This window comes from Chaetodon trifascialis, chromosome 1, assembly GCF_039877785.1.
Source record: "Chaetodon trifascialis isolate fChaTrf1 chromosome 1, fChaTrf1.hap1, whole genome shotgun sequence".
NCBI lineage: Eukaryota > Metazoa > Chordata > Actinopteri > Chaetodontiformes > Chaetodontidae > Chaetodon > Chaetodon trifascialis.
Window position 1 is genome coordinate 2,906,693 of NC_092056.1, and position 27,837 is coordinate 2,934,529.

Genomic DNA, 27,837 nt, shown 5'->3' on the forward strand with positions numbered 1-27,837 from the left:
GGACAGACAGACAGACAGACAGGCAGGCAGGCAGGCAGGCAGACAGACAGACAGACAGACAGACAGACAGACAGACAGACAGACAGACAGACAGACGGACAGGCAGACAGACAGGCAGGCAGACAGGCAGACAGACAGACAGACAGACAGACAGACAGACAGACAGACCGGGTGGTGTGGAGTCCTGATGCCCTGCAGATCAGCAGCTCAGCTCGTGGCCTCCAGCAGCTGCTCCTGTTCTGAGCTGACATTTCTTATTCATAACCTGCTGAACAGTAACCAGATCCAGCTCCGTCGTCCTCAGGCTGCTGCTCGAGTCTGAGCTTTACTCAGTCAAAACAAAGAGAAGGCCCTCCTACCTGATCTGGTTATCTGTTGGCTTTATCATGTTTTGATGCACATTCATCTTGTGATGTTGACGTTTTTATTTTAGCTCGTGTTTGCAGACTCTAAGCTCCATCTCTTGAACTGCAGAGAAAGAGAAGAGAAGAGAGATTCCTTTGAGATTAACGCTTACTGTATACCTACAGCGGTTCCATTTTATTATACTGGATCCTTGGCCAGAGCCAAATGTTTGATGTGGAAAAAGTATTTAGAGCCGTTGAGTAAAAGTATCAATACAACAAAGTCAGAATTACAATTACAAAGAAAATTCAGAGTCAGAATCAGAACAAGAGTATCATCAGAAAAATGAACTAAAAGGATCAAAAGAAGCATGGTGCTTCGTTTGATGAGAGGTGCTCATTGGTCTGTTTAATGCAGCATGTAAATCACTGAACAGCCACTCTGTGTTTTAGAGATTCATAAAATAAATGGAAATGAATAAATTCTCAGATAATATCCAGAGAATTTCTTAACATGGTCACGTTCTAGAAATATAGCAAAAAGTATTTTTTTATTGGAACAACAACAAGAGAAGATCAAGCTTCAGGTCACAGTTATTTTTACGGGCAGTGAGAGATGCAATAATCGATCATTTCAGGCTGAGATTAATAAGAAAATGACAAATATAAACACACTCCCCTCACAATACAAATATGCACAATATACATGCATAGAACATTATCTGTGATCCACTGTCATGATATCATCTTACTATTTCCCCCGGGGGAGTCACATGACCCCTGTTAGGGTGGGTGGGGGGGTCAAAATGCTTCAATGAAAACCACATGGAGGGAGGAGAGAGCTGCAACTACACAGGGAGAGAGAGAGCGAGGGAGAGAGAGGCCAGCATGAGCCACAGAGACCGACGAAGAAGAACAAGAGAGCAGCTGTAGGAAAGATCTAAACCTCCAGAACCAGAACCAGGATCAGATCCAGGACCAGAGGCTACACGACAACCAAGACCGCAGACCGGGAGCAGCCCAGTCCACCATGTCAGAGTCCATCAGAAGAAGAAGCTCCAGCAGGCAGCTCCTGCAGAACCTCATCAGGTGAGAGAAAAGTGGTTTTAACACTGAACAGCCACAGGTTTGTTATTCTGGACTTTCCCTTTACTGCATTACATTTGACAGTTACAGTGACTGTGAATGCAGTACTTTTATCTGAGTGTATTATTGACACTTTTGATGATAATGTTACTGAAGCAAAGCATTTGACTGAATATTATATTGTCTTAATATAATCTATTAATACTGTTGTGATTCCACAACTGGAATAAACCACAAAAACTCAACGTAGGTAAAACTCTGCTAGTTTCTTCTCACTTCTTGTGATGTGTGTCATGGTTGCAACTCCATTTTGTTATTTATTTTTCATTTAGGAGATTTCAGGGAGTGACTAGGTCTATGTTTTTGGGTAAATTTAGATTTTCTGTTTAAAGAAAAACCAGATGGCATTTATGGGTAAATCCAAATTCAAATTCTTGTTAGAAAAGGTGTCCTTTTCTAGAACTGCAGTAGAAAAACAGGATTACATGCTTGTATCTGTAGTTCAACTTCAGCTTTAACTTGTGTTAAAACTTATTTAACTTATTGTGTGTGAAAGGAAACTTGTCTTGCAGCCATATTAAACAGATCAGATGAAATAAAAACATATTGAAATACGTAACAATTAATTAAAAATGTTAAAAATTATGCTGAAAAACCCTCTGAAACTCACATAAAACAACAAATGTACATTAGTGGAAGAATAACCTAGAGTACATCCAGCCAACATCATCCACCAGTTTATGTGGATGTCCGATCATCAGCTGATTCAGATTGCCAAATTAACAGTTTGATGGCGTCAGAAAGTTGATATCTGATCATCTGCAAACAGACTGCAGAAAGCTCGACAGTAGTGTCTGTGCGATCAACCATATTTACTGCTTTGTGCAATCTTTGAAATGAGCAAATCAAAGCTGGAGCTCAGGTGGAGTTTCAAAACAGCAACCTTGACAGTAGAGTGTAAGCAGCTGAGAGAGGTCTTACTCAAGCTAACATGCACCAAAGCATGTTTCTCCTAAAGTATTAACATCAGAGAGCGACTGCTTTGGTCCAATAACTCTCCATCATTAAAAGTACGATTAGCTTCTGCAGGCTGAACAACAGTGTTTGTATTTCCAGGAAGAACTGAAGGATTGTCCCCCTTACTCGAATACAGTCAGACACAGAAAATAAATAAATTAGCTGCAGCATTAGCATTGTGATGGTTGCTGAATTAAGAAAGTAAGAAGTACACAGTGTTCTCAAAAGATGTGACCTAACAAGCAATCATGAACAAAGAACAATAAGGGACCTAGATCTAAACCATGTGGAACACCAGTCAGTCAGTAAAGATACAGAAGTCCAGACCAGATCTACGTCTCAGGTGAGACCCTCTCAGAGCCTGGGGCCAGCACCTATCGTCAGAGGTGATGAGTTTGCTGCAGTGAGTGCAGCCCTCAGTTTAAGAACCCAGCTGTTTGTCATTAATGTGTTATGAACGGGTGATATGACTAATGCATGCCTGCAAAATACACTGAAAACTTTTGTTTTCGCAAATTTGTTTTTCTCAAGTCATTTCACTCACACCTTTCATGAAACCAGCTGTTTGGGCTTCGTTAACAGTGAGCATTAAGATCATGTGACTGGCCTGTAGTTTTTCTCTTGATCTAATACTTTATCTAAAGACCATATCTGACACCAGAGACCTGACTCTGAAAAATACCCATCAGTTTTTCCCATTGTGGCACCGGCTCCACGGGCAGTTAATAGCTCGAATGGTGAAATGTCATGACATCAAAACACTGATGAAGCAGTGACAATTACCATCTTCATGCTTTAACAGCTCATCTCTAACTGCAGAATCCACCCACAGACCAGACGATGTCTCATGTCATAACGTAATAAGATGGCGGAGGCGCTGTAATTGGATTTATCTTCGTCTATCATCACAATCAGTTCAGTCACATTTGATCAAATCCTGTTACTACTTAGCTCTCCATTTGCCTGATTGGACCACTTAGCACAGTCTGTTCTCATTTATCTCCTCGAGCAGATGCAGAGGTCTAACGTCTCGTTGTTTTCTATATTCGCGTGCATCTCCTAACTCCTGCTCCTTATTGTCAGCGAGGTCCTGGTTTCCTCAGCGATCGCTGGAACATTACTGTGTGACCTCACTGAAAATGACACTGAGTTCCGAGTTCAATGGCTTCTTTTATGGCTGCAACTTCCTTAATGGCCATGACATCATCTGGCTGACTCCTGAACCGACTCCACACACACGCACGCACACACACACACACACACACACACACACACACACACACACAAAGAAAACGTCCTTCCCCAGCCTCCATTGCCTCATTGTGTAGCTGGTGGAAAAAATTATGCATATCAGACAGATTTCCTCCATAATTTGCTCTTTTCACGTTTGTGCTCATGTTAAATGTCCCAGCAGACTCTGAACATACCTGGAAGCACAGACTGCCACACAGATTCTGTGTAACAGCAGTGACTGTGTGAATAAAGCAGAACAGATGTCAGATCTACATCTGCTCCAGTGATTTCCTACACTTCCCATGATGCCTTTTGATCGAGGGCTTCAGCTGCGTGACATGTCGTCTTTCATCAGGGAGATTTTTACAGACCCCTGAAGTCCTGAAAGATTTGATTTTTTTAATCTTCAGCGCAAAAGCAACTGTTTCGCACAGAAATCCTGTTTACTGAATATGTTTCCTAATTATGCTCAGTTGCTCATTAAGTTTAGAGAATATTATCTACAACACTTCACAGTCACAGGGAGATGGTCATGGTGGGTGGAGGCAGAAGGGGCTCAGGGGTCACATCCAGATCCCATCTGTGGACCATAAAATGTGAACATAAAAACTTGCTGTAGTCACTATTAGCTGATACTGTATCACAAGATCGGATGTTTTGGTAGAAAAAGATGAAGATTTGCTATCAGTGAACATTTTACTTTGAATTTTTTCAGCTTGCCAAATATGTTGAACAACAGCATTTTATGTTACTTTATTTATGTTAATAGAAAATGTCATCAGTTTCACACAAAACCCCAACGCTGTTAATAAGATAATAACATAAGATACTGAAAACAGCTTCAGCTGATTCTTTTAAGTTAGACGCTTCAGTGTAAAATGATGTGATTTGTAGTTGTTGGCTAAAAGCTTTAATCGTGCAACATCATCATCTGAAATGGTCCTTTAAGGATTTCATACTCCTCCCAGTTGCTTTTCAATGATGAGGTCCAGACAATCAAACCTCATCCCCAGTCGACCCTTCTCCCCAAAACCGGCCTGACCAAGAAGCCAAAGCAGCCCTATCACACACATCAAACCGATTTACAGCCGCTGACTCCCGCCAATAGGCCCCCTCTGCATCTCTGGTGAGCATGATCGTATGTAGGTCACTTCCCCACATAGTAATGACCACGGCATGTTTGACTCCCGGCCGCTCATGGCCGGGGTCCTCACCGGCAGCCACAGCCAGCGACATTTACAACAGCCGTTTGTATTTGATGAGTGTTCTGCACCTCAAAGATGTTTTAATAATGATTTCATGCAGCCAAGTGTTTGATGAACATGTTGACATGTCGGGAGGATTAATCATATTTTTGGGTGGAGGCCTGTGCATTGAACTTACTCACACCAGGCCAGTACAAAGGCAAACGGTCCGCGTGTTTCATGTATGCTTTTAATGAGAACCAACAATCTGGAGGACTTGGCTTCCATGACGCTGCTGCAATGTGCTGTCACCAGCGCACAGATGCTCTCTGAGGTTTATCTTCAGTTGATATTAGGCCACAGCAGCCTGGGTTCACGAAACCAAACAGGTTTCTCCCAAAGTTAAAGCTGTTCTCTCCACTGCAGCTCAAAGAGGGAGTTTTGTTCAGAGGAGACTGTAATGTCCCGGGTCAAGAGGTATAATACTTCAGTGTTAAATACAATGGAAGTATAGAAAAGTCGTACACTTTCACTGTTTGTGCTTCACTTAAAGTGTGTTTGACACATACTTTGAAAAAGTTTACTTCTAACGAGATGTCATTAAGTTTTACTTAAATGTATTAAAACATACTATACTAATTCTGCAATACTTAAAGTGGTATTCCAAAGTACTTATACAAAGTGCACTTTATTGTGCATTATAAATTGTACTTAGGCGTACTTTTAAAAGCTTTACTCAATGAGTCTAGCTGGGTTATGTAGACCCTGTTATTTGGAGGTCAAACTAAAGGTGCGTGTACCTGAAGTGTCGATGGAACAGTGAGTTCAGTCGGTCAAAGTTGAAATCATTCGGTAAACCGTGATGGATGTTTACAGTTTGAGTTTAAAGTCATTTTCATTTAATCTCTGTAAATATGATCCAAGTTTCTAAACTAATTATCTCATGAAACCAATGAGATCACGCTTCGGAGAACTCGTCTGTACTAACAAGCGGCCAGCAGGTGCTCTCCAGAGGTTCCGGACCAATCAAATGGCTGACTGAATATTTCCAAAGATCTCATTGTTCCAGTTTTTTTGACAAGATTTCCTCCAGACCGCCATTAGTATGACAAGATGGAGGATTAAAGTCTCTCCCTCCATCATCCCCTCTGCTCCTCCTCCATCTCTTCACCTCCTCCCTCTCCCACTCTTTGTTTCCCTCCAGAGATTGAAATTAAGTGAAACAGCACAGCAGCTGGCTCAAGCTCCACCAGATGTGCTTGGACAATAAAGAGTTATTGTTATCAAGTCCCGCCCTGTGGAAACTCGAGCCGATCAGACAGAAGAAGTGAAGGAAACACAAGAACGGCTCATTCTTTCCTGTGATTCTTAAACCCGCTTACCTGAGGAAACCCCGTGCATTCACTTTTCCATAGATGCGTTTCACTGCTGGAGCAAACAAATCACAAAGAGGACATTTGAGTAATGTGTAGCTGAGGGTCAGAGTGGTCTGTGGAGCAGATAACTTGGTTTGAATTGTCATTACTTTAGTATTTATCGTCCTGTGCCTGTCCACAAACGTTTGGGTACTTTTGGTTTGTTTCATGGTTTAAGCATCTCAGCTCCGATTAAAGGAAAGCTTAATGTTGCAGCACACAACTCGTGCCATCCGTCTAGGGAAGGTCCAAAGCCAGCTCCATTAGAGATGGTTTTCCCAATTTGGTTGCACCTTTGGGATGAGCTGGAACACAAACTGTGAGGAGGACCTTATCACCCAACATCAGTGCTGGACCTCATAAAATGGGAGCAAATCCTGCAGCAGGTTCAACGTCTGGTAGAAAGAGTGAAAGTGGAGTGGAGGCTGTTACAGCAGCAGCAGCAGCAGCAGCAGCAGCAGCAGATTAATGTCCACAAGTCTGGAACGACATGTTCAATAATCTCATACGGGTGTGACGTTCAGGTGTCCTCGAGCAGCAGCCTTCGAGAGCAGAGAGGCAGAAGAGGAAACCAACTTTATGATGCTCATAAAACTCAACATCTCTCCTCATGTGACCTAAGACGCATCAAACAGATGCTCATATTCATGCCCGTCAGCCTTATGGAGGATAAATTTGACCTTTCTGACTCCATTTAACCTCTTAAACCACCCGTGGGCCTGTTCTTAAAATCCGATTATGACTCTTCTTCTGTAGCTTTAGTAGGATACAGTTACTGAAGCCTCTAACATGTGAACTGGCTCCTGATGGCTCTGGAATGAGTCCTGAGTCGAGTGTTTTGTCGCCGTACGAGTCTGGTGACAGTCTGTTGTTGTCCATGGTGGTTTCAGGGTGACGGCCCAGCGCAGCCAGGAGGATGCAGAGGAGGTGGAGAGGGAGCGAAGAAGGAGAAGCAGGGAAAAGGAGAGAGGAGAGGGGAGCTCCTGCTGGCCAGAGCCCCCCCAACACAACGAGCTCGCCCACAGCACAGAGTGAGTACGACAGTTTGGAAGCACGTTAGCGCTGTTAGCAAATATCACTTCAACATGACTTTCTAGTAAAGTGTTTTATCAGCGTAGAAAAGTGGAGCTGATGGCTTATTAAAGTCAAAGAATTAATTAGCAATGCATTAAAGGAATAGTTTGATGTTGTGGGAAATACACTTATTCGCTTTCTTGCTGCCGTGAAGAGAAAGAAATTAACACTCTCATGTCAGTGTGAACCAGGAACCAGCGGCTAGTTAGCTTAGCTTAGCTTAGCTTAGCGTAAAGACTGGAAGCAAGGGGAAACAGCTAGCCTGGCTCTGACCAGAAGTACCAAAATCTGCCTACAGTACGAGCACCTCTAAAGCTCACTAAGTGTGACTTCCTGAAGTCTTCACTGGTTGCATATCAACCTCAAGACTCCAGCAAGTCTGCTCCCAGCAAAGAAAATGTTCACTTCACGAAGTCCTCTAGAAGCACAATAATTTTGTTTTTACACTTTTCTTTTAAAAGATGAAATCAATCAGATACATTACGTTAATTAGTGAGCTTTAGAAGTGTCCCTCTGAATCTAGTTCTAGCTGCGATACAGATTTCAGAGTGCTATCAATCACCTCATTTAAAAAAAAGATTAAGCCATTTCCCAAAATGTCAGCCTATAGGTTTGAAGTTTAGTAATAAGTCTTGTTTTGGCAGGTTGTCAAAATCCCTTTGGCTCTCTTTAATTCCTCTCCGCTCAGTCTGGACCGATGCATCTGCGTCCTCAGGTCTGAGGTTTGGAGGTGGACCTTTTGTTTGTGTTTACAGATGTTAAACCGTCCATGATGGTTCAATCTGCAGTGCTGATGACAGGAGAAAAGATATGTGTGTGTGTGTGTGCATGTGTGTGTGTGTGTGTGTGTGTGTAGGTTCAGTGACGCTGCAGGTGAATGAGCTGAGAGAGCTGCTGTGCCATCAGCTTGTCGCTTAGAGATGCGACGCTGTGAAACGTCCTCATTACCTGAGCTGCTGATCAGACTTTGTTTACAGGCGTGTGAAGCAGAAGCAGCTCACTCGTCAAACTCTGTTCACTGGTTAACAGTCGTTTGCATTGCGCTTCAGTGCTCGGCTACTTTCACAACAGGTCGAAGCTCTGACAGCAGTTAAGTTTGGCTACAAAATCATTTTAGCTTCTCTTATGTGTAGTTTCCTGTGGCATGAACATTGATCATTGGCGATCATTTTCAATACCAAATTTATTTCGAAAAATCAATTTGCAAAAAAAAGTTCAGCTGAAATTTTTTATGCTGAAACAAGAAATACAGAGAAAAAGTGTTTTTGCTTCTCTGCCTCACGTTTCATAATGTATTCATCAAAACATAAAGGTATTCATAAATGACCACCTGGTGGCGCAGTCCTGTTCTGTTCATGCTGATGAGGTCCAGGCTGCTGATGTGAGCTCACCTGGAGCAGGAGGTGCTGCTTTATTTACTGTTTCCATCGTCTCTGTTTTCACGGAGCCTGACGCTGCAGGTCCTGTTTGCCACCTGCCGCCAGGCTCGACACGGCGCCCTGTTAGAAACCTGCAGGTGACTCTAGAGACACACCTGAGAAAAAAAATCCATCCGTAGCAACAGGAGACAAAACAGGAACAGGCAGCAGCATATTTATGAGAATCTGCTGATTTTAACCTGAAAGAAGTCACTTATCATTCAGCTCCAGACTTCACTCAGTTAGCCTGAAGCATATGTGGACAAACAAGACAGAGGAGGAGGAGAAACAATGGGTCAAACAGCAGATCTGCACACTGTACTGAGAGCTCGCAGCAGATTTCATTTAGCAGAGCTTCAGTCTAACAGCGACACCAAATAACCAACACAAAGCAGAACAAACCACAGATAAACACAAACCAATCAGAGCCGAGCTGGATCGACCCGTCCAAAGCCCTCCTCTGTGGAAAGGGCAAAAATAGGAGCAAAACATTCAGAAAGATATTATAAAAGAACATATTAAATCTAAAACATCAAGACTTGAAATCCCACAAATCATCCAGAAAATCGAATCATCCAAAATGAAAAGAAAGAGAATAAACATACATCAACAGATATGAACTCCTGGGAGAGACAAAGAAAACATATTCATATTAAAACCTGTGAGAAAGGAGACGGATCTGTTCCCGATACTTAGACCTACTTAGACCCAAACTCATCTCTGATAATGCTTACAGGAAATAATCTGCTCAGAATACACAAATGACTCATTTTACAGAAACATCCTGCAGCTATTGAATTGACCCGTCGGGTTAATTGTACAGTTGATCAGTTGATCAGTTGTTCAGTTGATCAATTGTTCTGTACTGTACTTCTTCAAAATAAAGCCTCCAGCAGTCTGACTCCGCCTCTTATCAGTCCGTCAGGTGACTAACAGGTAACGGTTCTCCACCCGGTCCTCAGGTTGGAGGAGGAGGAGCTGAAGCCCAGATGCTGCTCGGCTCTGGAGGAGGACGAAGGCTTCAGCGACTGGAGTCACAGGCTGGAGAACCGTCATGAGCAGGAGGTGCGGGATGACTGCAGGGCCAGGACGCAGACGGAGAAACAGCAGGAGGGCGAAGAGGAGGAGGGATGTCAGCCACAACGAAGCGATCGGTCCCAGGAAGCCTCGACGAGACCTCCTGAGAAGGTGCACCGCCCAAGAGATCAATACGGGTGGAGTTAACGGATGAGCCTACGCTGTGCTGCAAGTGTGCAGAGTGCAAACAAATCAAATAGTACTTAGATAGTAATCATGAGTAGAAATACATCAACTGAGTAAATGTTAACATGGAAGATGTAACGGCACGTCTGAAATCTTATTCTCCAAGTTCAGCATTCACTGTCTGCACTTCAGTACAAATTTGAGGTACTTGTACTTTACTTGAGTTTTTCTTGTCGTGCCAGTTTCTACTTCGACTGCTCTACATTTCAAAGGGAGACACTGTACGTCTTCATCTGTCGGACAGAAGCTTTTGGTATTGGAAGCATTCTGGTTCCTGTTTGTAGGCCTGGGTTGGTGTAAACTCTGTTACCTTTACCTGTAACGGAGTATTTTTACTGTGTGGTATTAGCACTTTTACGTAATTAATACTTACTGCATACCAACATGTTGGCTGCTTTGCTTAGATGTCCAGCAGCAGAAAGGAAGTCAGGACGTCTTACAGCTCCACGGTCTTCCTGCCGCAGGACGCCAGACTGCAACACGCCATGGGTCAACCAGCTGACAGGACGTCCTACCTGGCTGCCGGGACGATGAGGCCCCGGTGTGTTCTCTGCTCAGTGTCTGCTTTCATCCTATAATCTCGACTGTCATCTCATACGTAGTTTTTCTCCCGTTCTCCCGAGTCATTTCTCTAATCAGTAACTTTTCCGCTTTATTAACCAACTGAATCATCTCCTCCACAGAGGAGGGGCCTGCCGGGTGGATGGCGAGGTGGAGCAGCAGGAGCATAAAGAGGAGGAGGTGCAGGCGGCTCTGCAGACCGAGCGGAGGTCAGCAGAAACCAGACAGAGCACCAGAGATGAAGATGAGCAGGAGGAAGAAGAGCTGAGCTTCACGCGTGACAAGAAGGAAGACCTCCACCTCCGGAGGGTGGAGAGACACAGTGAGGAGGCGGAGGAGGAGAAGCAGGAGATGTCTGACAAGGTTGGCTTTCTCACTGTTTCCACCTTTACTGCTGCTCTTCTGAGCAGCTGTGCTTTCTGAGGACACCTGAAGGTGACATTTGCTCTAAAACATGCTGGAAACCAGCGTCCACGCTGGGCCAAACTTCCTGAAACTTCCCGTAAATATATTATTTCTTCCATGATAGAGTGTCTTTGAACTACTGTCCTGATTTCCTGTCGATATTCATGGTTCCCAGAGGATGAACCCTAATGTTTTTATTGATTTAATGACCACAGTCAATCCATAATTTATATTCATGCACCAGCCACAACATCATTCAGTGTAAAGCTGCAATAAAATTGATTTCATGCTCCCCAGAGGAGGAACTGTTTGCTGCATGAGCACAAACTCTCCGAAGCCTCCTCTTCATCTCTGGATGAAGATTCAATTATGACATTTGTTCAGCACATTCGAGCAGGCAGACTTCACGATGCTGAAGGTTCCCTGTGGAGTTTTCCTGTAAACAAACTTTCTGTTCACAGTCAGTGTTACTCACCAAAACACATTTTTATGTTCTCAACAGCAAACATGTTGAATCATTTTCTTCCTCATAAAACATCTGCAAAGCTGATTTTTCTCAAAAGTTTGAAACCTGCTTTGTTTATGTCAACGAGCACACAGTCTTCTTCTTCTTCTTCTTCTTCTTCTTCTTCTTCTTCTTCTTCTTCTTCTTCTTCTTCTTCTTCTTCACCTTTGCAGACACATTGCTGTGTTTCTTAGCATCATCTTTGAATCACCTGCATGCATAAGAATGAGAGCAAACTGCTGGGCTAAAGCTCTACAGGGTACCAGATCTTCACCCAGGTGCCACCATCAGGACAGACTTTCCATTTGTACCTTCATGACTGCATCTGTGAAGCGTAGACTGTTAGTTTAGTAGTAGTAGTAGTCTTTCTGTGGTGGGGTGCTACAGGGCCTCGAGCAGGCATTTAGACTTTCACGCTTATTATTCAATACATCAACTAAGTTCTGTGCTGACGTAACGCCACTCGTCTGGTTTCTCGCAGCGTTTCATAAAACATTTAACCAAACACATGCACGCTTGTTAGAACTCATAGTTCACAGAATTTGGCTTCAAATCTGAAAGTAATAAAGTAGAAAAATGCAGCTCACACAGTGCAGAAAGGAGACTGACGAAAGCAGCAATGATGTAAGACGCAAGTAACAAATTCCTTCTTTTACCACCGGCGGTTTGCCAGTGTTTCATGAGTCTTTTGCCACCAAATAACACAGCATGAGTGAGCAGCCTGAGCACGTTCTATAGAGGGAGAAAGAACAGATATGAGTGAAAACTGTTCTGAGATTAGACTTTTTAACGCCATCTGATGGTTCTAATACTGTTTATATTTAGTTTGTCTTTCTTTTGATCAGACTTGTCCGGTAAGACGGAAACATTTCGATGTTGGTGTTGTTCTAGAGGCCAGTGGAGGGCAGGAGGAGCGAGGAGGTGAACAGGAGCTCCACAGCCTCCCTTTGCAGCAGCAGCGAAGGCGAGGAGTCGTTAAACTGCTACGGTCCCATGAGCCCGACATTCAAGGTACCTCGCCAAACCGAAGCTGGTCTGTACCATAAAGTTTTCCAGATTCAAATCATGTTGAAATGCACTATGTTCACCAGTGAGCAGTGTTGGGTGACATTACTTTTAAAAGTAATTAGGATTACTGCCATTAAAAAGTAACTTGTAGCGTTACAGCATCACCTACTGAGAAATGTGACTCGTTAGCATTAGCATGTGAGCTTAGCCTCCATCTACATCCCATAATCTGCAACTCTGCCGGCTAGCAACAGGAAAAACAGGCGCAGTTTAGAGCTCTTTATTAATGGTTATGTTTGATTATAAGTACACGTAAAATCAAGAGCGTCCTGGGGCTCAATGCTTGTAGATAAACGAGTTCATACAACTGCAACGAAAGCAGCTGAATTATTTGAAGTACATGGGAGTAAATAGAAAGCGCGGGCACCTCAGTGTTGGAGATGATGGCTCTGCACGTGCAGCAAACTTCAGCAGCTGAAATGTGAACCCAGATAACGATCAGCTGATGTCGTTACAGACGAAGCACAAAGTCCCGATCTGATATCTGTATTTTCATTGATAAAACAGTTTGCTCAGTGCAGGCCTGAATTTTAGAAAAGTTGGGAAGTTTTCCTCCAAAACCACATTTCATGTTAACTTAAACAATCCAGTGTCACAAATAACAAGTTTGCCTCGAGGGGCTTTACAAAGTGTACAGCTTACGACACTCTCTTGGCTTAGACCCTCAAGTCAGATCAGGAAAAAATCCAAGAAACCCTCAAACTGGGAAAAAATGGAAGAAACCTCAGGAAGAGCAACAGAGCACGGATGTCTCTCAGAGGACAAACATGCAACAGATGTCATGTGTACAGGACAGATAAACACTACAGCATGAAGTGCCAGGACGACAGAATTCTAGATGGATTGTATAAAGAAGAAGGAACCAGGAGGACGTCAGCTTCAGGTGTCGTCAGGCAGAAGCTGAACCATGTGACCACCTCCTCTCCACCATGGAGACCAGGAGGAGGGACACCAAGATCAAGACACCAATCATACAGAGGACAGGAGAAACACACAGAGGGAGAGAGAAAGACAAGAGGAGAGGCTGAACCTCCTGGAGGACGAAGATCCAGATCCAAACATCTGAAACATCTGGAACCATGAGAGAGAGACAGAGACACGGGGGGGGGGACAGACAGACAGAGACAAAGAGACATAGAGAGAGACAGTGAGAGAGAGATAAAGAGACAGAGAGAGAGAGAGACAGAGAGAGAGAGGGACAAAGAGACAGAGAGATAGAGACAGAGACAGAGACAAAGAGACAGAGAGAGGGGGGAGACTGAGACAGACAGAGAGAGACAGGGAGAGGGAGATATAGAAAGAGAGAGAGAGGCAGAGAAAGACAGAGAAAGAGACAGAGACACACAAACAGAGGGTGAGACATGTCTCGTGGTTTCTGGACAGATTACAGTATTCTCATCGGCAGATAAACCTGACTGTCTCCGGTTGCCATGACGATGTCCTCACTTTGAATAGCATCTTATTCCCGTCTTCTGTTTTTAATCATCCTGCAGATTTTGACCTGAGTTTTGTCTCACAGGTCAGTCCTCTTCAGAGACTGCCTGTCATCAAACGACTGCGATGAGTCACTGATGGTAAAATGTGCTGTGTCATGCTAACCGTGTTAAAACGCTTTGTCTCTTTCACGCCTCCTGCTGCTCCACCAGAAACTCCTCATCCAGTTTTACCCAGTAAGTCCTGTGTTGGTCCGAGGGTCACATGACGCTGGACTGATTTCACACCGCATGTCAGAGTCGTCCTTACATTCAGCTGCTGCCTGCATCGCCGTCTGTCTCAGCACAGTGTCTGTCTTTGCAGGACGAGGTGAACAGCCGAGTGTCAACAGACGGGAAATGCACGGTGAGTGCTGCAGAGGAAGAGTGTCAGGGTCAAAGGTCAGCAGCTGATCAGCGATTAGAGATGTAACAGGTCAATTCGACCACTCTCTGCTCCTGTTATTGTCCTTTTGAGGACATCTTTTAAGTCACTTATTGCTGTTGCTTTTATTCTAGATTGGTTTTAATGAAATGCTTTAATCCTGTCATGTAAAGCACTTTTTAATAATAATTATGAGTCTCTTCCATCAGTCTTTAGGCAGATACAGCAAATATCTGTGAATGTGATAGAACTAGGGCCCAGGAAGTTAGCTGGAAAGCTGAATTAAAGAGGACCTTCAACAGATGCTTTAGTTTAGTCCATGTCCCAGATTTTAGGGTTTCCTGAAAACCAAACAGTAAGGGATCATATGTTTGTGCCCTGCTCCGAGAAGTAAATGTCAGTTTTTAATGGGTAAAAATGACGACTTTGTGCCGGTTTGCAGGTCTGAGCTGCGCCTGCTTCAATAAAAAGTCAGTGTTACGGCCGTTTCTCAAGTGTGAGGTGTTACAACCATCGCTTATCTTGATTCTGTCCACAGATCATAGAGAGAACTGAGTCCCTGAGGAAAAGGTGAGTCTGTGTTCACATCTGAGATTTAATAATAAAACAGTTCTTCTTCACCGGCTACTAAAACACATCAGAACTGCAGGAAACTGTTGTCCTTCGCCGAGTTTGACTCAGCTGCTGCTCCACCTCTTGGAAACATTCCTGGGAACAAAAATCAAAGTTAGTTGTGCAATAGATTTCAGAGGAAAGCCTGAATTCTCTTAAGCAGCCAGTTTAGATAAAACAGAGCTGGTCATCTCCAGAGTTTTCCTCTGCTGTGTTCAGCTCCAGCAAACACGTGTCGCCTGTGCATCAGCTGCATCTGTACTTTGATCTGTAACAGAAACACTTTGACCACGACTGACTGGAACATTTCTCTGTTCCTCTAAAGCACCAGCAACACGAAGAAGATGCTGCCACCTGTCGCTGTTTCCAAGATTGACAAGAAACTGGAGCAGTACACACACGCTCTCAAGGTAAAACCATAGACTTACAATGAAAAACATAAGAAGAAGCGCAGTAGTGAATCTCCCTGTGTTTTCCACAGACCTCCTCAAAGGAAGGCAGATCCGGCGGTCAGGTGATGACGGACCTGACGAGTCCCGCTGAACCCGTCTCCTCCAAGAAGAGCCTGTTTGAGGCCGGAGAAGCCTGGAACCAAAACGCCGTCTCAGTCCCGCCGTCCAAGGTTAACGATGACGTTATCAGACTTTGGCTGAGCGTCAGACACTTTAGTTCAGTAAAATTCATTCAAAACCTTACTTAAGCACTTAAAGTAAAAGTACACATGTAGCGGTAAAGTGTTTCTATCTGCTGTCTGTGGGTTCATGTTCCTGCTGCATTCACGTGTTTGCTGCATTTTACTGCTGTAGACGTTTCAGCTTGAGCTCATTTGAACTCCTTTATATCCTGTTGGCTGCTTTAATCTACAGCAATGCATCATTTTCTATAAGATCATCACATGTTTGCAGCATGGCCGTCCTGTGAGAACCACGTATCTCCAAAATGCTTGAAGAGCTCAGAAAAACAGGCTGTTTTCAGCCTTGTGAGGATGCATTTTCAGCTGATCCAAGAGGCTTTTTGAAGAATTTATTGAGCTTAACAAGGAGAATTTTCTCAAGACATTGTCCTAAATGCTGTTCTGCATCAGGGACGATTTGATGTTTGCACTTCCTGTTGCCTCATATTCTTGAAGCTTAGACACAAAATAAAACATATATTTATGGTACATGAAGCAGATGCAGGTGGAGCTAACATAGAACCAGGTTTTTGTTTTATTTCCCAGTTCTGAACGTTTCGTCTTCTGTGTGTCAGGATGCAGACGGTTTAAAAGTCGGTGTGGCTGATCTCATCAATCAGTGGGTGAAAGGAAGTGAGGATGGGAGTCGGTGCAGCTCGCCCTTCAAACCAGCAGTAAGTCCCAGTTTTACTTGAGGGACCAGGACGGGATGAAACGCGTCTCTTCGCTTCGCCCTCATGCTGAAATTTTAATTCTGTCATCTGACATTTGCAGCTCCTCCACTGTGTTATTCTCTGTTCCTGTCTGCCTCATGCAAACACAACCAGCCTCTTTTCTTCTGATGTAAATAATCTCAACTCAGTTCAACAGTCAGTGAAAGTCTGCCCCCTTGTGGCTGCAGCAGATCATTCAGATGACAAACTTTATATATTTGCAGGAAATTAAACCTAGTGGTTTCATACAAGAACAAATCATGGGATAGCTTTGGTGACACCAAAATCTGTAGCTCGATGCTGGTAAATTCCTGTATAATGTTTCAGGGTCTGGCTTAAGGGTAGTTTGATAATCACACAGCTTCATACTGTTGGCATTTTCTGCTGCATCCACATTGCGACCACAAGACTCCACTTTCATCATAGTGGACAGTTAGATGCTGCAATATCTTTTCTGTCCAAAGCCAACACCCCACAACTGAAAAATAGAGTTAAGAATAATGAAAATTGTTCCTTAAAGTGTGATTTAGGTCTACGGTTCCAGGTCTGCAGAGCAGGACCACCTCTGGCATATTTTCCAGCTTTATTAGCTCTCAAAGCTTTACAGTGAGGCCTATTTGTGACCCTGCTGTTATTGGTTAAGACCTGCTCACAGCTCACTAAAATCATGACCTGTGATTCATTTTTTAATTTCCATCCCTTTAATGTTTATTCAGGCTAAAAGCTTAGATGTTTTAAAGGTGTTTCTTGTTAATTATATGAATACAAATGTGCTGCATTCAGGGACACCGTGAAAATAAAATAATACTAATAAATTAGTCACACAAACATGTAAACAAAAGCATCCTCGACTCTTCTAAAAAACTAAAAATATAGATGATTTACACAGAGCAGCTGCTCTTTTCTTTGCTGGGCAGCAATAACAAAGATTTACCAAAAAGATAAAGGGAAAATTATCAAATACCAGCCAATGTAATCTGGAAAATATGGTGAAAACGAGCCAAAGTTGATGTTAAAAGTGAAGTTTTGGGTTGTTGACTGTGGTTAATGACTGTGGGTCACTGAGGTTGTTGCATCAATGCTTTGAAAATCTCTGATAAATGCTGTTTTACCGCCTGAACTTCAGGACAGCTCCAGTGGTAAAAGATACAAGTTTGTGGTGACGGGTCACGGAAAGTATGAGAAGGTTTCTGCTGACAGCGGCTGCAGTGAAGATGCAAACAACCAGACAGGTAAGACCCTCAACCATCCCTCAGTGTGTAGGACAGCAAGAAAACATGGATGTTTACAGCCTCCTGTTATAATTAGAACTATTTAATTTCTTATTTACTAATTCATTTTTACATTATCAACAGTTAAGATGTCACAGAGATGTCGTGTTACTCATGCTGCTTAAATTCTGCTTTACTAACCCGTGAAACTGCCGTTAAGTTTAGTTTTATTCATCTAAGTTGGGAATTTAAAAAAACAAAACAAAACATGTACTTCAAAGGAAGATGATTTTTCATTTCACTTCAATCCAAATATCCACCTAACTTTAAAATAAAACAAATTAAAGGATAACTTTCATGATTTTCCATATTTTCTTTAATGTTAGCAAATCCCACAAAGATCAAAACCAACAGTGACTGCGACAACTAACAAGCACTGTGTGGATCACAGCCTGATAGATCGTCCTCCTCTGAGCCGTAGAGCTCCATTATTGTCCAAAAACTCTTAAAAACACATCAGTGACTCAGTCACATACACACCGTCCTGCTGCCACAAATACACACTGGAGCACCAAATGTGGATTAATCCGCCGCTGAAAATAGTCCCCAACAACCGCACTTTTCAGAGAGTGTTGAGACAGACTAACACATTGCTAGTTTTGGACTTTTCATTAGATTTGTTGACAATAACAAAAGTACAGAATAACACAAGCTTTAACCCTCAGGAAGGTCTGGCCGGAGCGATGTGTCGCCTCTAAAACAAACAGTTGTAATTACTCCGTTGGAATTTGCTGTTGTCATATTTTAGGTGCCACCCAAAGCATCATGATTTTAAAAAAAGAGAAATACAAGACACAAGTTTCACATTCGACTTTATGCTTTTTTAGAATCACACAGTAAAGAAAAATATTGTAAGCATCGGTCTACTAAATGGAGCCGTGTCTAACCCCCTCACCTCAAAGAAATCCCACGTCGTTATGGTCAACTTGGGGAAAGCAACAAATTTTTCAATCCAATATAGGGTCAAAACATGCTAATATTTGCTACAGCAGCAGCAAAATCTTCTCATCTTCTAATATCTGTCCATCTTCTTCAGCTCTCGCTCAATCTTCTTACAGCAAGCCTCAACATCATCATCATCATTATCATCATTCATTGGTACTCACATCTACATCCTAGTTACAATCTGAACTCACTAATATTGTTCACAAGTCCTGGACGATCCACCAAAAGGCAGGAAATCACTATCCAGCAGCAGAGTGTGGGCTTCACAGAGTGTCATCATATCATTGATGCTGGACGAAATCACCGGATCCTGAACTTTTTGGACCTAAAGACAGCCTCACGCGCACATAACGTAGTTAGTTTTTATCATTAAAAAGGATAAAAGTGGAGAGTTTTCACACAACGCCAATGATATGGTGAAACATATGATTCTGGGATTTCCTGGGGCTGGCCAATGTCTGGTGCGGTGGTCTCAAATAACACCAACAGTTAGATTATGATGTCAGTTTTCTCCCAGCTGAGAGTACAGACTGACTTTCCTTTGCTGTGTAGTCTGATGGAAACAAGACAAAGAGTCTGCAGACGCTCAAACGGTGCTTTGAGCTAAACATTAGCATGCTAATGTTCTCACTGTGACAATGCTGTTGTTTAGGAGATGCAATGTTAACCTCATTAAATCTCCAACTGTTGTGTGTTAGCATGCTAGCACTTGCTAATTATAGCTGATGGGAATGTAATTTGTTCTGCGGGTGTTTAGTCATAAAAACAAAAGTATTGCACAAACTTTGACCTGATGATGGCGCTAGACCAAAAGTCAGTGATAGCCAAAGTCAGCAGTATTTATCCTCTGGAGACCATGACTGTTTGTACAAAATGTTTTAGCAATTCATCCAATAGATGTTGAGATTAGTCAAGACTAAATAATGGACTCAACACTGCCATGTGAAAACAGCCCCGTCACCTAAAAACAATACTATCACATGTAGTGACATCAGAGGAAAATCTTTTAGGTATGCTCTTTCCTCATTGGCCAGCCCCAAGAAGCACAGCCTGTGCTGTTGTAGTTTCCTGCCGTGATCAAAAGCTTCAACATCCGTTTGTTTCCATCCACCTGACTTGCAGACGCCTAAATATGTTCTGACTAGACCTTCACCCTTCATCTGTTTCCCTTCCTTCGAAAACCATCTGCCCTGTTGTTCCAGGAATGTAAAAGCCCTATTTATCAAAGAGATTAAACGCTGCCTGCCAGCGGTGAACACCTAAAGCTTTTGTTTAGAAAAATAGAAAAAAGTAGAGCATGACAAAAAGCAATCTTTTATCTATAAGTATCTACATTACATGCATTCAACACTACGTCTAGTTCATCATCAAATGAAAAAGAAAAATCGAACCAAGTAAAGTTGCAGATTATATAATGCATCTTTTTCTCTTTGTCTTATCTTTTTCCTTTTTTGCCACAAGTCACATTCTTATTTGATTTAAACTAAGAGTGCAAAAATACCACCCCTGGATTCTTGCTGTATTAAGTTTGACCTTTCAAAGCTCTAACAGCCAAATTATACACAACATAAATATTTTTTTGACCTAGGGATGAATTGTCTTTTAGTCAAACTTTCCTTGTCTCAGCTTAAATTTGTCAAAGTTCAATCTCCTGTATGAACTCATGAACGATGACCTGACGTAGACCTCCTCACTGCTGCCCTGATTTATAAAATTAACTTCAGCTCTTATGCAGAAATACAGTTTATCATTTATCAACCCCACACATACTTTAACATCAATTCAAGTTACATATCTATAGTTTTCCCCGAACCGAATCCTCTGGCTTTTCTGTTGAAGTCCTTATGTTCATCTTCCTGATTTTTGCGCTTTATCAGCCCCCTTTCAAACACTGCTGCTATCTTCGTGAGCGGCTTCTCCGCTGCCTCTTTGAGCTTCCTGGCATCAAATCGGGGGCTGTACAGCAAAATTGGCAGGCGACTGACAAATGAAGGAACATCTGCTTGATTGTCTTTCGAGGCCTTTTTGTTGTCTGAATCTTTCTTGGTGACGTTGATCTGTTGAAGTATTTTCTCTTTGGTAGAGAACATCTGAAAGAGGAGGGCGTCCCACATCTTCAATGCTTTGGGACCTTCTTTGTTCATAACCACCTCCTGACTGGCACATTGGTCTGCTGACAAGTTAGCATTAGCACCTTGATCTTTTTTGTTGCTGCCACTGGCATCGACCTGAGAACTGGCCTCCAGCTGTGGAAACTCGGGCTCCTCTGGCTCAACGACCATGTGTTTCTTGAGTCGTGTCCATCCGCTGAGCTTACCCTTAAGGCCTTTTGGCTTCTGGGCTGCTTTGGGCTCGGCGGATGAAGGGGGTGTCTCCGCTTTAACGGCTTTCTTGTCAGTTGAAAATGCAGTTGATGTCGTTGACTTCGTGGAGGCTTCGACTGTCAGGGCTTCCGTCGGCGCGGCTGTAGTTTTGGTCCTCAGAACATCCTTGTCTTTGACTCCAGTGTTTTGCTGAGATGACGGTGACGTTCCTCTGTTTGGGGATGGAGCTTTGACTGAGACTGAGGCCTGAGGCAGAGAGGCAGGAGTGGCAGAGTCAATCACAGCAGCTTTAACTATGGAGGGTTTCATGACTGTATCTGTTGCTGGCTTTGCAGGGGAAATGTTCTGTACTGGTATCTCTGTTGAAGTCTGAACATTACTGGTGTGTGCGTTAATCTCAATCAGATCAGGGGCAGACTTTGAGGAATCGTTTTTTAGAGCTGGGGGTTTCATTTCTAAGGTGGCAGAGGAAGGTCTTGATTCTACCTGCTTAGTGGGGGGTCGTGCTTTTAGAACAGGTTTACTGGTTAAAACAGAATTGGAAGACTGAATGGAAGCACTGGTTCCAGTGTTCAGTTTTACTTCCTTCCTGGAATTTGTCGCTAGGTTTGTTTTTGTCTTGTGAGTTTGGGAATGTACTTTTACCTCAGCACTATTCGTCAGGACTGAAGTGTCCTTAGTTGTGAGTGGTTTTATGTCTGTATTTGAGATATTCTCTATAACGGACTTAGCAGAGGGCTGAATAGTGCTAGTGGGAGTGTTATTTTGAAGAGGTGTAATGGGAGGTTTTTTCTGGTCTTTTATAATTACTGACAAGGGTCTTGTGTCTGTAGTATGGTTTAAAGGGATGGGAGTTTGAGAGGACTGGACCAAGGCTGGAGTATAGCTTTGAATAGGAGTGTTATGCATTCTTGGCTCTGGTAGAGGAGAGGCTCTTACTGTTACGGTAGAAGGGTTATACGCAACTTCAATATCTCTGGTGGCTTCAGCAAAAGGGCGAATATTTGTAGCAGTGTGGTTATTTAAATCAGTGTGTGAGACAGCTTGAATATGTGCAGTGTGAATGTTAGTTTCTATAGATTTGTTTGTTTCAGTGGCAGATTGCCTAAACTGTTTCACTCCAGTCTGAGAGCTCACAGAAGTAACAGAGGTTTGAACATTGTGTCCAGTTGTGATTTGAGTTGGCTTTGCAATGGTTTGCTGTTGTTCACTCATAGTAGATATGTTAGTCGTAACATAACCAGAGGAACAGGAAGTTCTTGTCTCTGAATTTTTAAGTCTTGCAGGGGGACTTGCTAAAGATTTATTGACTAGAATTGGCTGAATGAAAGGGGATTGCTCTTTTATGGCGGTGGTTTTATTAGTAATTTGTGGGACAGATGATTTGCAGTCGGCAAGAACATTGGCAACTGGGGCTTTTGAGTTTGTGTAAGTTCTTGTTTGAGCACCAGAGCCAGCAACAGTTTCTGCATCAGTGGCTGCAGATCGACTCTCAGATGTGTCTGATCTCAGCTGGGGGCTTTTTGGTTTGACATGCCTCATGATGGGGCTAGAGGGCACAGTAGTTGTACTAACCTGCGCAGTATTAAAAGATGGCTTAATGCTCACTGCTGGGTCTGACATCACAGGCAAAATAATGTCTGTATGAGGCTTGTTGAGGGCTTTGGTGTCAGCAGCGGGAATACTGTGAACATTGCTGCCCAAATTGGATTTGTTTGATTGTGCACTTTCAGCTGGTCGGCAGTGTTGAATAGCAACTACACTTCCAGGTTGTCCAGGTGAGACCATGTCTGTTGAAGACCTGCTGACAGTTAGCAGTCCAGCAGATGGTTTGTTAGACAGTTTGCTTTCACTGCTAGGCGTGTTCAGTACCACGTGTCCTTTTGCAAGATTAGAAGATGGTCTTGTTTCAGTAACAGGTTTTGTTTGAATGTTTTCTGCTCCAATGGGTGTAGTGGGAAGATACTCTGTTGATGGGTTCCCCAAACCTACTCTTACATTGGTGGGTTGTGGATGTAATTCTGTGCGAACTGTTGAGTTAATGACTCTGTCAGTGTCAATCTTATTAATAGCAAGGAATTTGGGTTCTTTATCAAATTGGCTTGACAGCATTGTGTCTTCCACAGGGATACCAGGACTGGTTTCAGTTGCTTGTGTGGCCTCTACTACGGTTCTGCTTGAACTTGCAGAGAAACTTATTCCTTGAGCAACTTTATCTTGGCCACTGGGTCCTTTGCTATGCTGTGTCTTCGGAGCTACATATTCACTAGTTTTGGATAGCTTTGGGGACTCTTTTGTGGCCACACTGGAGGTCAAACCTAACGGGAATTTAATATCTGAAATATTAGGTGATTCGGTTACAGGTAGTTTAGTTTCTGTGGTAGCCTTTCCCGAGTTAGTATTTACAGAGGATGCATTTGGTAGACTTGGTGCATGAGAAGATTTCAAAGACAGTCCTTCTCCAGGTAAATGGATCCTATTTTCTGCTGTTGTATGGTTTCTGTGGATTTCACTTTCTGTGCTGAGCTGTTTGATTTTTGTGCTTTGGATGGCTGCAGATACTGTGCAGATACTGTACTGTGCAGAACATATCGATGCTGTGACAGGCTCATGTGGCAAAATTAATCCTGTAGGGGCAATAATTGATTCTTTAGATAATATGTCTGAGAACTGGGGCTCAGTGTTTGTTTTGTCAGGGATACATTCTGTATTAGCAGCCACAGAAGGCAAAATGTTGCCCATGATTGTTTTGTTGGGTTGAGTAAACCCACTGCTAGCTTTGACGTGCTGATTGACCTCTTCCCTTTGTTTGTGTAAAACAGCTTCAGGAGCCGTTTGGTGGAGGAGTTTGGTGGCTGGGTGATTTTCTAAGATTAATGCACCATTTAGGATGGCACTGCCTGAGAATTTGGGCTCTAACACTGTGGCAGGAGATTGAACAACCAGTTTCTTATAGTCAGCTAGGTCTTTAGCAGGCCTGGCAGTGAGTTGGACATTGAGACCATTGGCTGCTGATTGACTGACTCCACCAGCAGTTTGGTAAGACCAGACCGGAGCTATCTCCATTTGTCCTGACTTTGCATTTGTGAGCTGGGATTCTCCTTTTGTCGGTGTTCTCTCAGGATTGTCACCTTTCTCTATTACATCTATCCCTTTTGCACTATGCTGTGTCTCTGTATTTACTTTCACTAAAGATGCAGAAGAGCTCAACTGACCGCTGTCATCAGTCAGACATGGATTTGTATTTAGTGCTGCCTCTATAGAAAATTGTGCCACACTTTGTGTGTGTACCTCACCTGCTTTAGGCATTGGTATTGGAGCCTCAGAGTATGAGGCTTTTGGTGTGGATACATCACTTGTGGATTGTTGCATTGATTTCTGTGCCAGGCCAAGGGGAAGCTCAGGTTTTATTGTGTCCACACTAGAAGTTTTATGTGATTGTATTCCAAGACTGTGGGCTTCAGACCGATTTTCCCCAAACACATCTTTGCTATGTGTGACAATCCCATCAGAATCCTTTGGAGTTGACAGAGTTTGTAAAATGTGAGTGGCAGAAACCCCCATTGAAGAAGGAAGCTCTTGGTGTCCATTGAGTTGTTTTGTTGCATCGGACTTTGAGACGTGTGATCCATCTACTTTTACATCTGACTGTGTTGTGTTTGAAGACGTTTCATGAACCCTACGGGGTTCAGGGCTGTGATGTGATGATACAGTCCTAATCCCACCATAGGCAACATACTCAGCCGGAGTAAGCCCATAATACATTGATCGTGATTTGGGCTTTGACATCGCTAACGACATTTGAGTCTCCAACAGTGACGTCAAAGATTTGCGTGCCTCAATCACAGGAGGGTGATAAATGGATGGCAGGGGGCTTGGACTTGGTGGTGCTTGCAAGGAAATCGCTGATGTTGGGTTGAAATTTGATGTTTTTGGTACAGTGGAGAAAAATGTGGGAACTTTTGGCAAAGATGAAGCTTCATTTTCAAAAACTTGGTCTGTTTGTAGCCTTTGGATGACTGGTTCTATTAGTGTTGGTTTAACCACAGCAGAGTCATGTGTATTCAGACTTGATGGCAAATTTTCTCTGGGGTACAACTCAGGATTTATTATATTCCTTTGTGTATTTTGAATCTCTATCTCTTTGTAATTGCTGACTTGTTTAATTGAAGTAATGTGATTATCATCAGTCAGCTTCAGTTCCTCTGTGGCAGCTGGACGTTTACTTATACCCATAGTCTGAATCACTGGTTTGTTTCCTGGAGCCTCGTTTGGAATTGCAGGAGTTTGTAGATCTTGGGAGGAGTTGAAAGCAGGACTTGCAGCAAATAAAAGTGGGTTAGGTTTGGATATTTCAAAACAGGGTGTGAATACTCGAGCAGGTGTGCAAGAGGGAGTCTTAGGTCTTCCACATTGGGACCTGGACACAGAAAGTTTCTGATCAGTTTTCACCTCTGACACAGCTGTCTTCTCCCTGTATGCAGCAGATAACGGTGCTCCCTGGTAGGTTGGGTTTATTACTGTGAGGTCCTGGATGGAAGGAGGTTTAGAGATCTCATAAAATGTTGCCTTTGATGTGTAAATCCTGGTTTGTGCTGTGTCAGGCCTCGTCTCTTTTACTGCATCAACAAGTGATATTTTTGAGGCGGTTATCTCTGGGGACATCTGGCTTGGAGCAAGGTTGCCATTACTGGTAGGTCTGGCAGTCCAAGATAGTGCCTGACTCTGAGGGTTGCCCTTTAAAACGGTGTTTGTCTCCCTCTGGCTGGGAATAAAAGGTTGCGTCTTAGTGTTTGAAACTGATAGCAGCAGTGGAACAGGAGGTAGGTCTGCAACTTGAGAAGGTGTCGGGCCTGGAGCGCAGCTGGGGGCGGCTGGGGATAGGGTCAGGCTGTGAGTGGATATTTTAGTGCTGGACTGCGACACAGCGACTGGAGGGACTGTTGTGACTGACCCATGGGAATCTGGTGTCATGTTTAAATTGAACACAGAAGGAAGAGGTGGTGCTGGAGCCGGCTGAGATGGTGATGGGGGTGGTGAAGCTGAAGGTGGCATCATTGAAGGAGTCACGTCATCAAATAAAAAAGAGGAGCACTCATACAGCGGAGCCACCTGCTCTTCAGAAGTCCTGATCTGAGCAATGCAGGACTGAGGGGGGAAGCTGCCAGTTTGGCTGTAGGGGCTGCTCCAAGGATGAGGGAATGCAGATGCAGAGTGATCGGAGAGCGAGCCAAAGGGGAAACTGGACACTGGGGGGTCTGCAATGTAGACTGAATCTGGTGTCCTTGGTGGGCTGGACTGGTCACTGTGCTCGAGGTCTGTACTCGCCTCATTGACAGGCGACAAACAGGAGCGAAAGGGGACGGGCGTCTGAGACAGGCTGCCTTTCTTCTTGGCTCGCTTCTTTTTGAGTTTCTGAAGCCTCGCATTGTCTTTGCCTGGTTTTGGCAGTAAGGGTGGAGGATACTGCTGGGAAAGGTCAGGATCCAGCCCATTACTGTAGCTTACTTCCATCAGCATTTCAGACTCCTGCAAGACAGACACATCAGTCTATTTATCTTCAGCTAAAAATCAACTTAACAGACTTAACTTAACTGTCTAACAAAACAGGCAAATTATTCATCAAAATAGGTTTGTCATGTAACAGCTGCTTTCATCATATTTGCTTGATGGCAAAACAAATGCTTCTAACATTATTTGTAGTCAATATTAGTCAACGTTTCCCAAAAAAGAGAAAATCACCTCACTGGACATGTTAATAGGAAGTAGATTATTAAGATGTTGGCTCAGGACTTTGATGAGATGTTGGTTGCATCTTATTGATAAGCAGTTGGAAATGTTCTGTTCCAGCAGAGTCAGGCTAGAAAATACCTTTTTAATTGCATCAGCTGGCAAAATAATCACTGTTTGTCTTTTATCAACTCTGGATGTGATGGATATTTCATTTAGGTCACTCATCGTGTTTGCATGACAAGTATAAATGCAGATAAAACGTTGTTTTTCTTCTTTCTCAGCTGGACAGTTCTATGAAGATTTGTGAAACACGTGCTGGACTCGGATGATAAAAAATATATTTGATACTGCACAAATTATAGCCACTATCGCTTCACCATTCTCTGTATGTCAAGCTTTAGGCTGGAAATGTATTTAAATCCTGTTTTAATGACAAATTTCCTGTGACACTTTGGTATAATTTTACAAAAGGTGGACAAGCTGTGTCTTTTTTTTCTGTTTGTACTGAAGAATAATCTCAAGATATTTCAACAGTAGTACATTAATACAGTGAAATAACTTCAATAAAACATATTTGTTTCCTCAATAAAAGTGTCTGTCTTTGCTTCCTTTGTGATTTACTGTGTCGGTGAGCTCATCGTCTTCTGCTGTGTTCCCAGTATAGCATATTCAGCTGCTCACCAACTGTACTGATTTAAGCTAATGACTCTGAGACATGTCTGCAGCTGGCTTTACAAAACTATGAGCTCTCATGACAACAGGCTCATTAGCAGGTTTCAGAGCTCTTAATTGGGTCCTGAAGATGCTGCATGGCTACAAGAAGCGTCACTATTGGAAATAGAAAGGTATGCAAAGCTGTTGCTTATGGCAAGTCTACTTTGAAATGATGACAAACTACTTATGAAAATAGTCTCTCAAGGAGACTGTCGGATTTAAAAACGACCTTTGCAGGAAATAAAAGTAAACCCAAAGGAAGATGACTGACACGTACAGGAGGGTCACCACGTCCACGCAGAGAGGAGGGGTGGTAGCATTTAGCTAAAGTTCATAACCAAAGACACTTAAAACGTGAGCAGCAGTAAATTGGGGCCAAATTCCTCTGACACTGACATTACAACTAAACAACGAGACGGAGG

General features: G+C 43.1%; 2 protein-coding genes across 2 annotated transcripts; one reads left to right on the forward strand and one right to left on the reverse strand.

Moving 5' to 3' along the window:
• Positions 1 to 1,266: 1,266 nt before the first annotated feature.
• On the forward strand, positions 1,267 to 27,069 carry LOC139333367 (lymphocyte-specific protein 1-like). The gene is made up of 14 exons (XM_070965712.1): positions 1,267 to 1,433; positions 7,170 to 7,310; positions 9,734 to 9,959; positions 10,439 to 10,575; positions 10,718 to 10,958; positions 12,397 to 12,516; positions 14,220 to 14,243; positions 14,371 to 14,412; positions 14,969 to 15,000; positions 15,368 to 15,452; positions 15,524 to 15,664; positions 16,291 to 16,389; positions 17,555 to 17,660; positions 26,983 to 27,069. Exons 1-14 carry the CDS (start codon positions 1,375 to 1,377, stop codon positions 27,006 to 27,008), a joined length of 1,479 nt encoding a protein of 492 aa, XP_070821813.1. The 5' UTR covers positions 1,267 to 1,374; the 3' UTR covers positions 27,009 to 27,069.
• On the reverse strand, positions 25,023 to 26,482 carry LOC139330807 (uncharacterized). The gene is made up of 2 exons (XM_070961919.1): positions 25,217 to 26,482; positions 25,023 to 25,055 (listed from the first exon to the last, which is right to left on the reverse strand). Exons 1-2 carry the CDS (start codon positions 26,480 to 26,482, stop codon positions 25,023 to 25,025), a joined length of 1,299 nt encoding a protein of 432 aa, XP_070818020.1.
• Positions 27,070 to 27,837: the final 768 nt, after the last annotated feature.

Coding starts and splice junctions, on each gene's coding strand:
- LOC139333367 (XM_070965712.1), top strand. CDS start 1,375: ATGTCAGAGTCCATCAGAAGAAGAAGCTCCAGCAGGCAGCTCCTGCAG. Junction 1,434..7,169: donor CTCCTGCAGAACCTCATCAG/GTGAGAGAAAAG, acceptor TGGTGGTTTCAG/GGTGACGGCCCAGCGCAGCC. Junction 10,576..10,717: donor GCCGGGACGATGAGGCCCCG/GTGTGTTCTCTG, acceptor TCTCCTCCACAG/AGGAGGGGCCTGCCGGGTGG.
- LOC139330807 (XM_070961919.1), bottom strand. CDS start 26,482: ATGGAAGTAAGCTACAGTAATGGGCTGGATCCTGACCTTTCCCAGCAG. Junction 25,056..25,216: donor AGGCTCCAGGAAACAAACCA/GTGATTCAGACT, acceptor GTTGTACCCCAG/AGAAAATTTGCCATCAAGTC.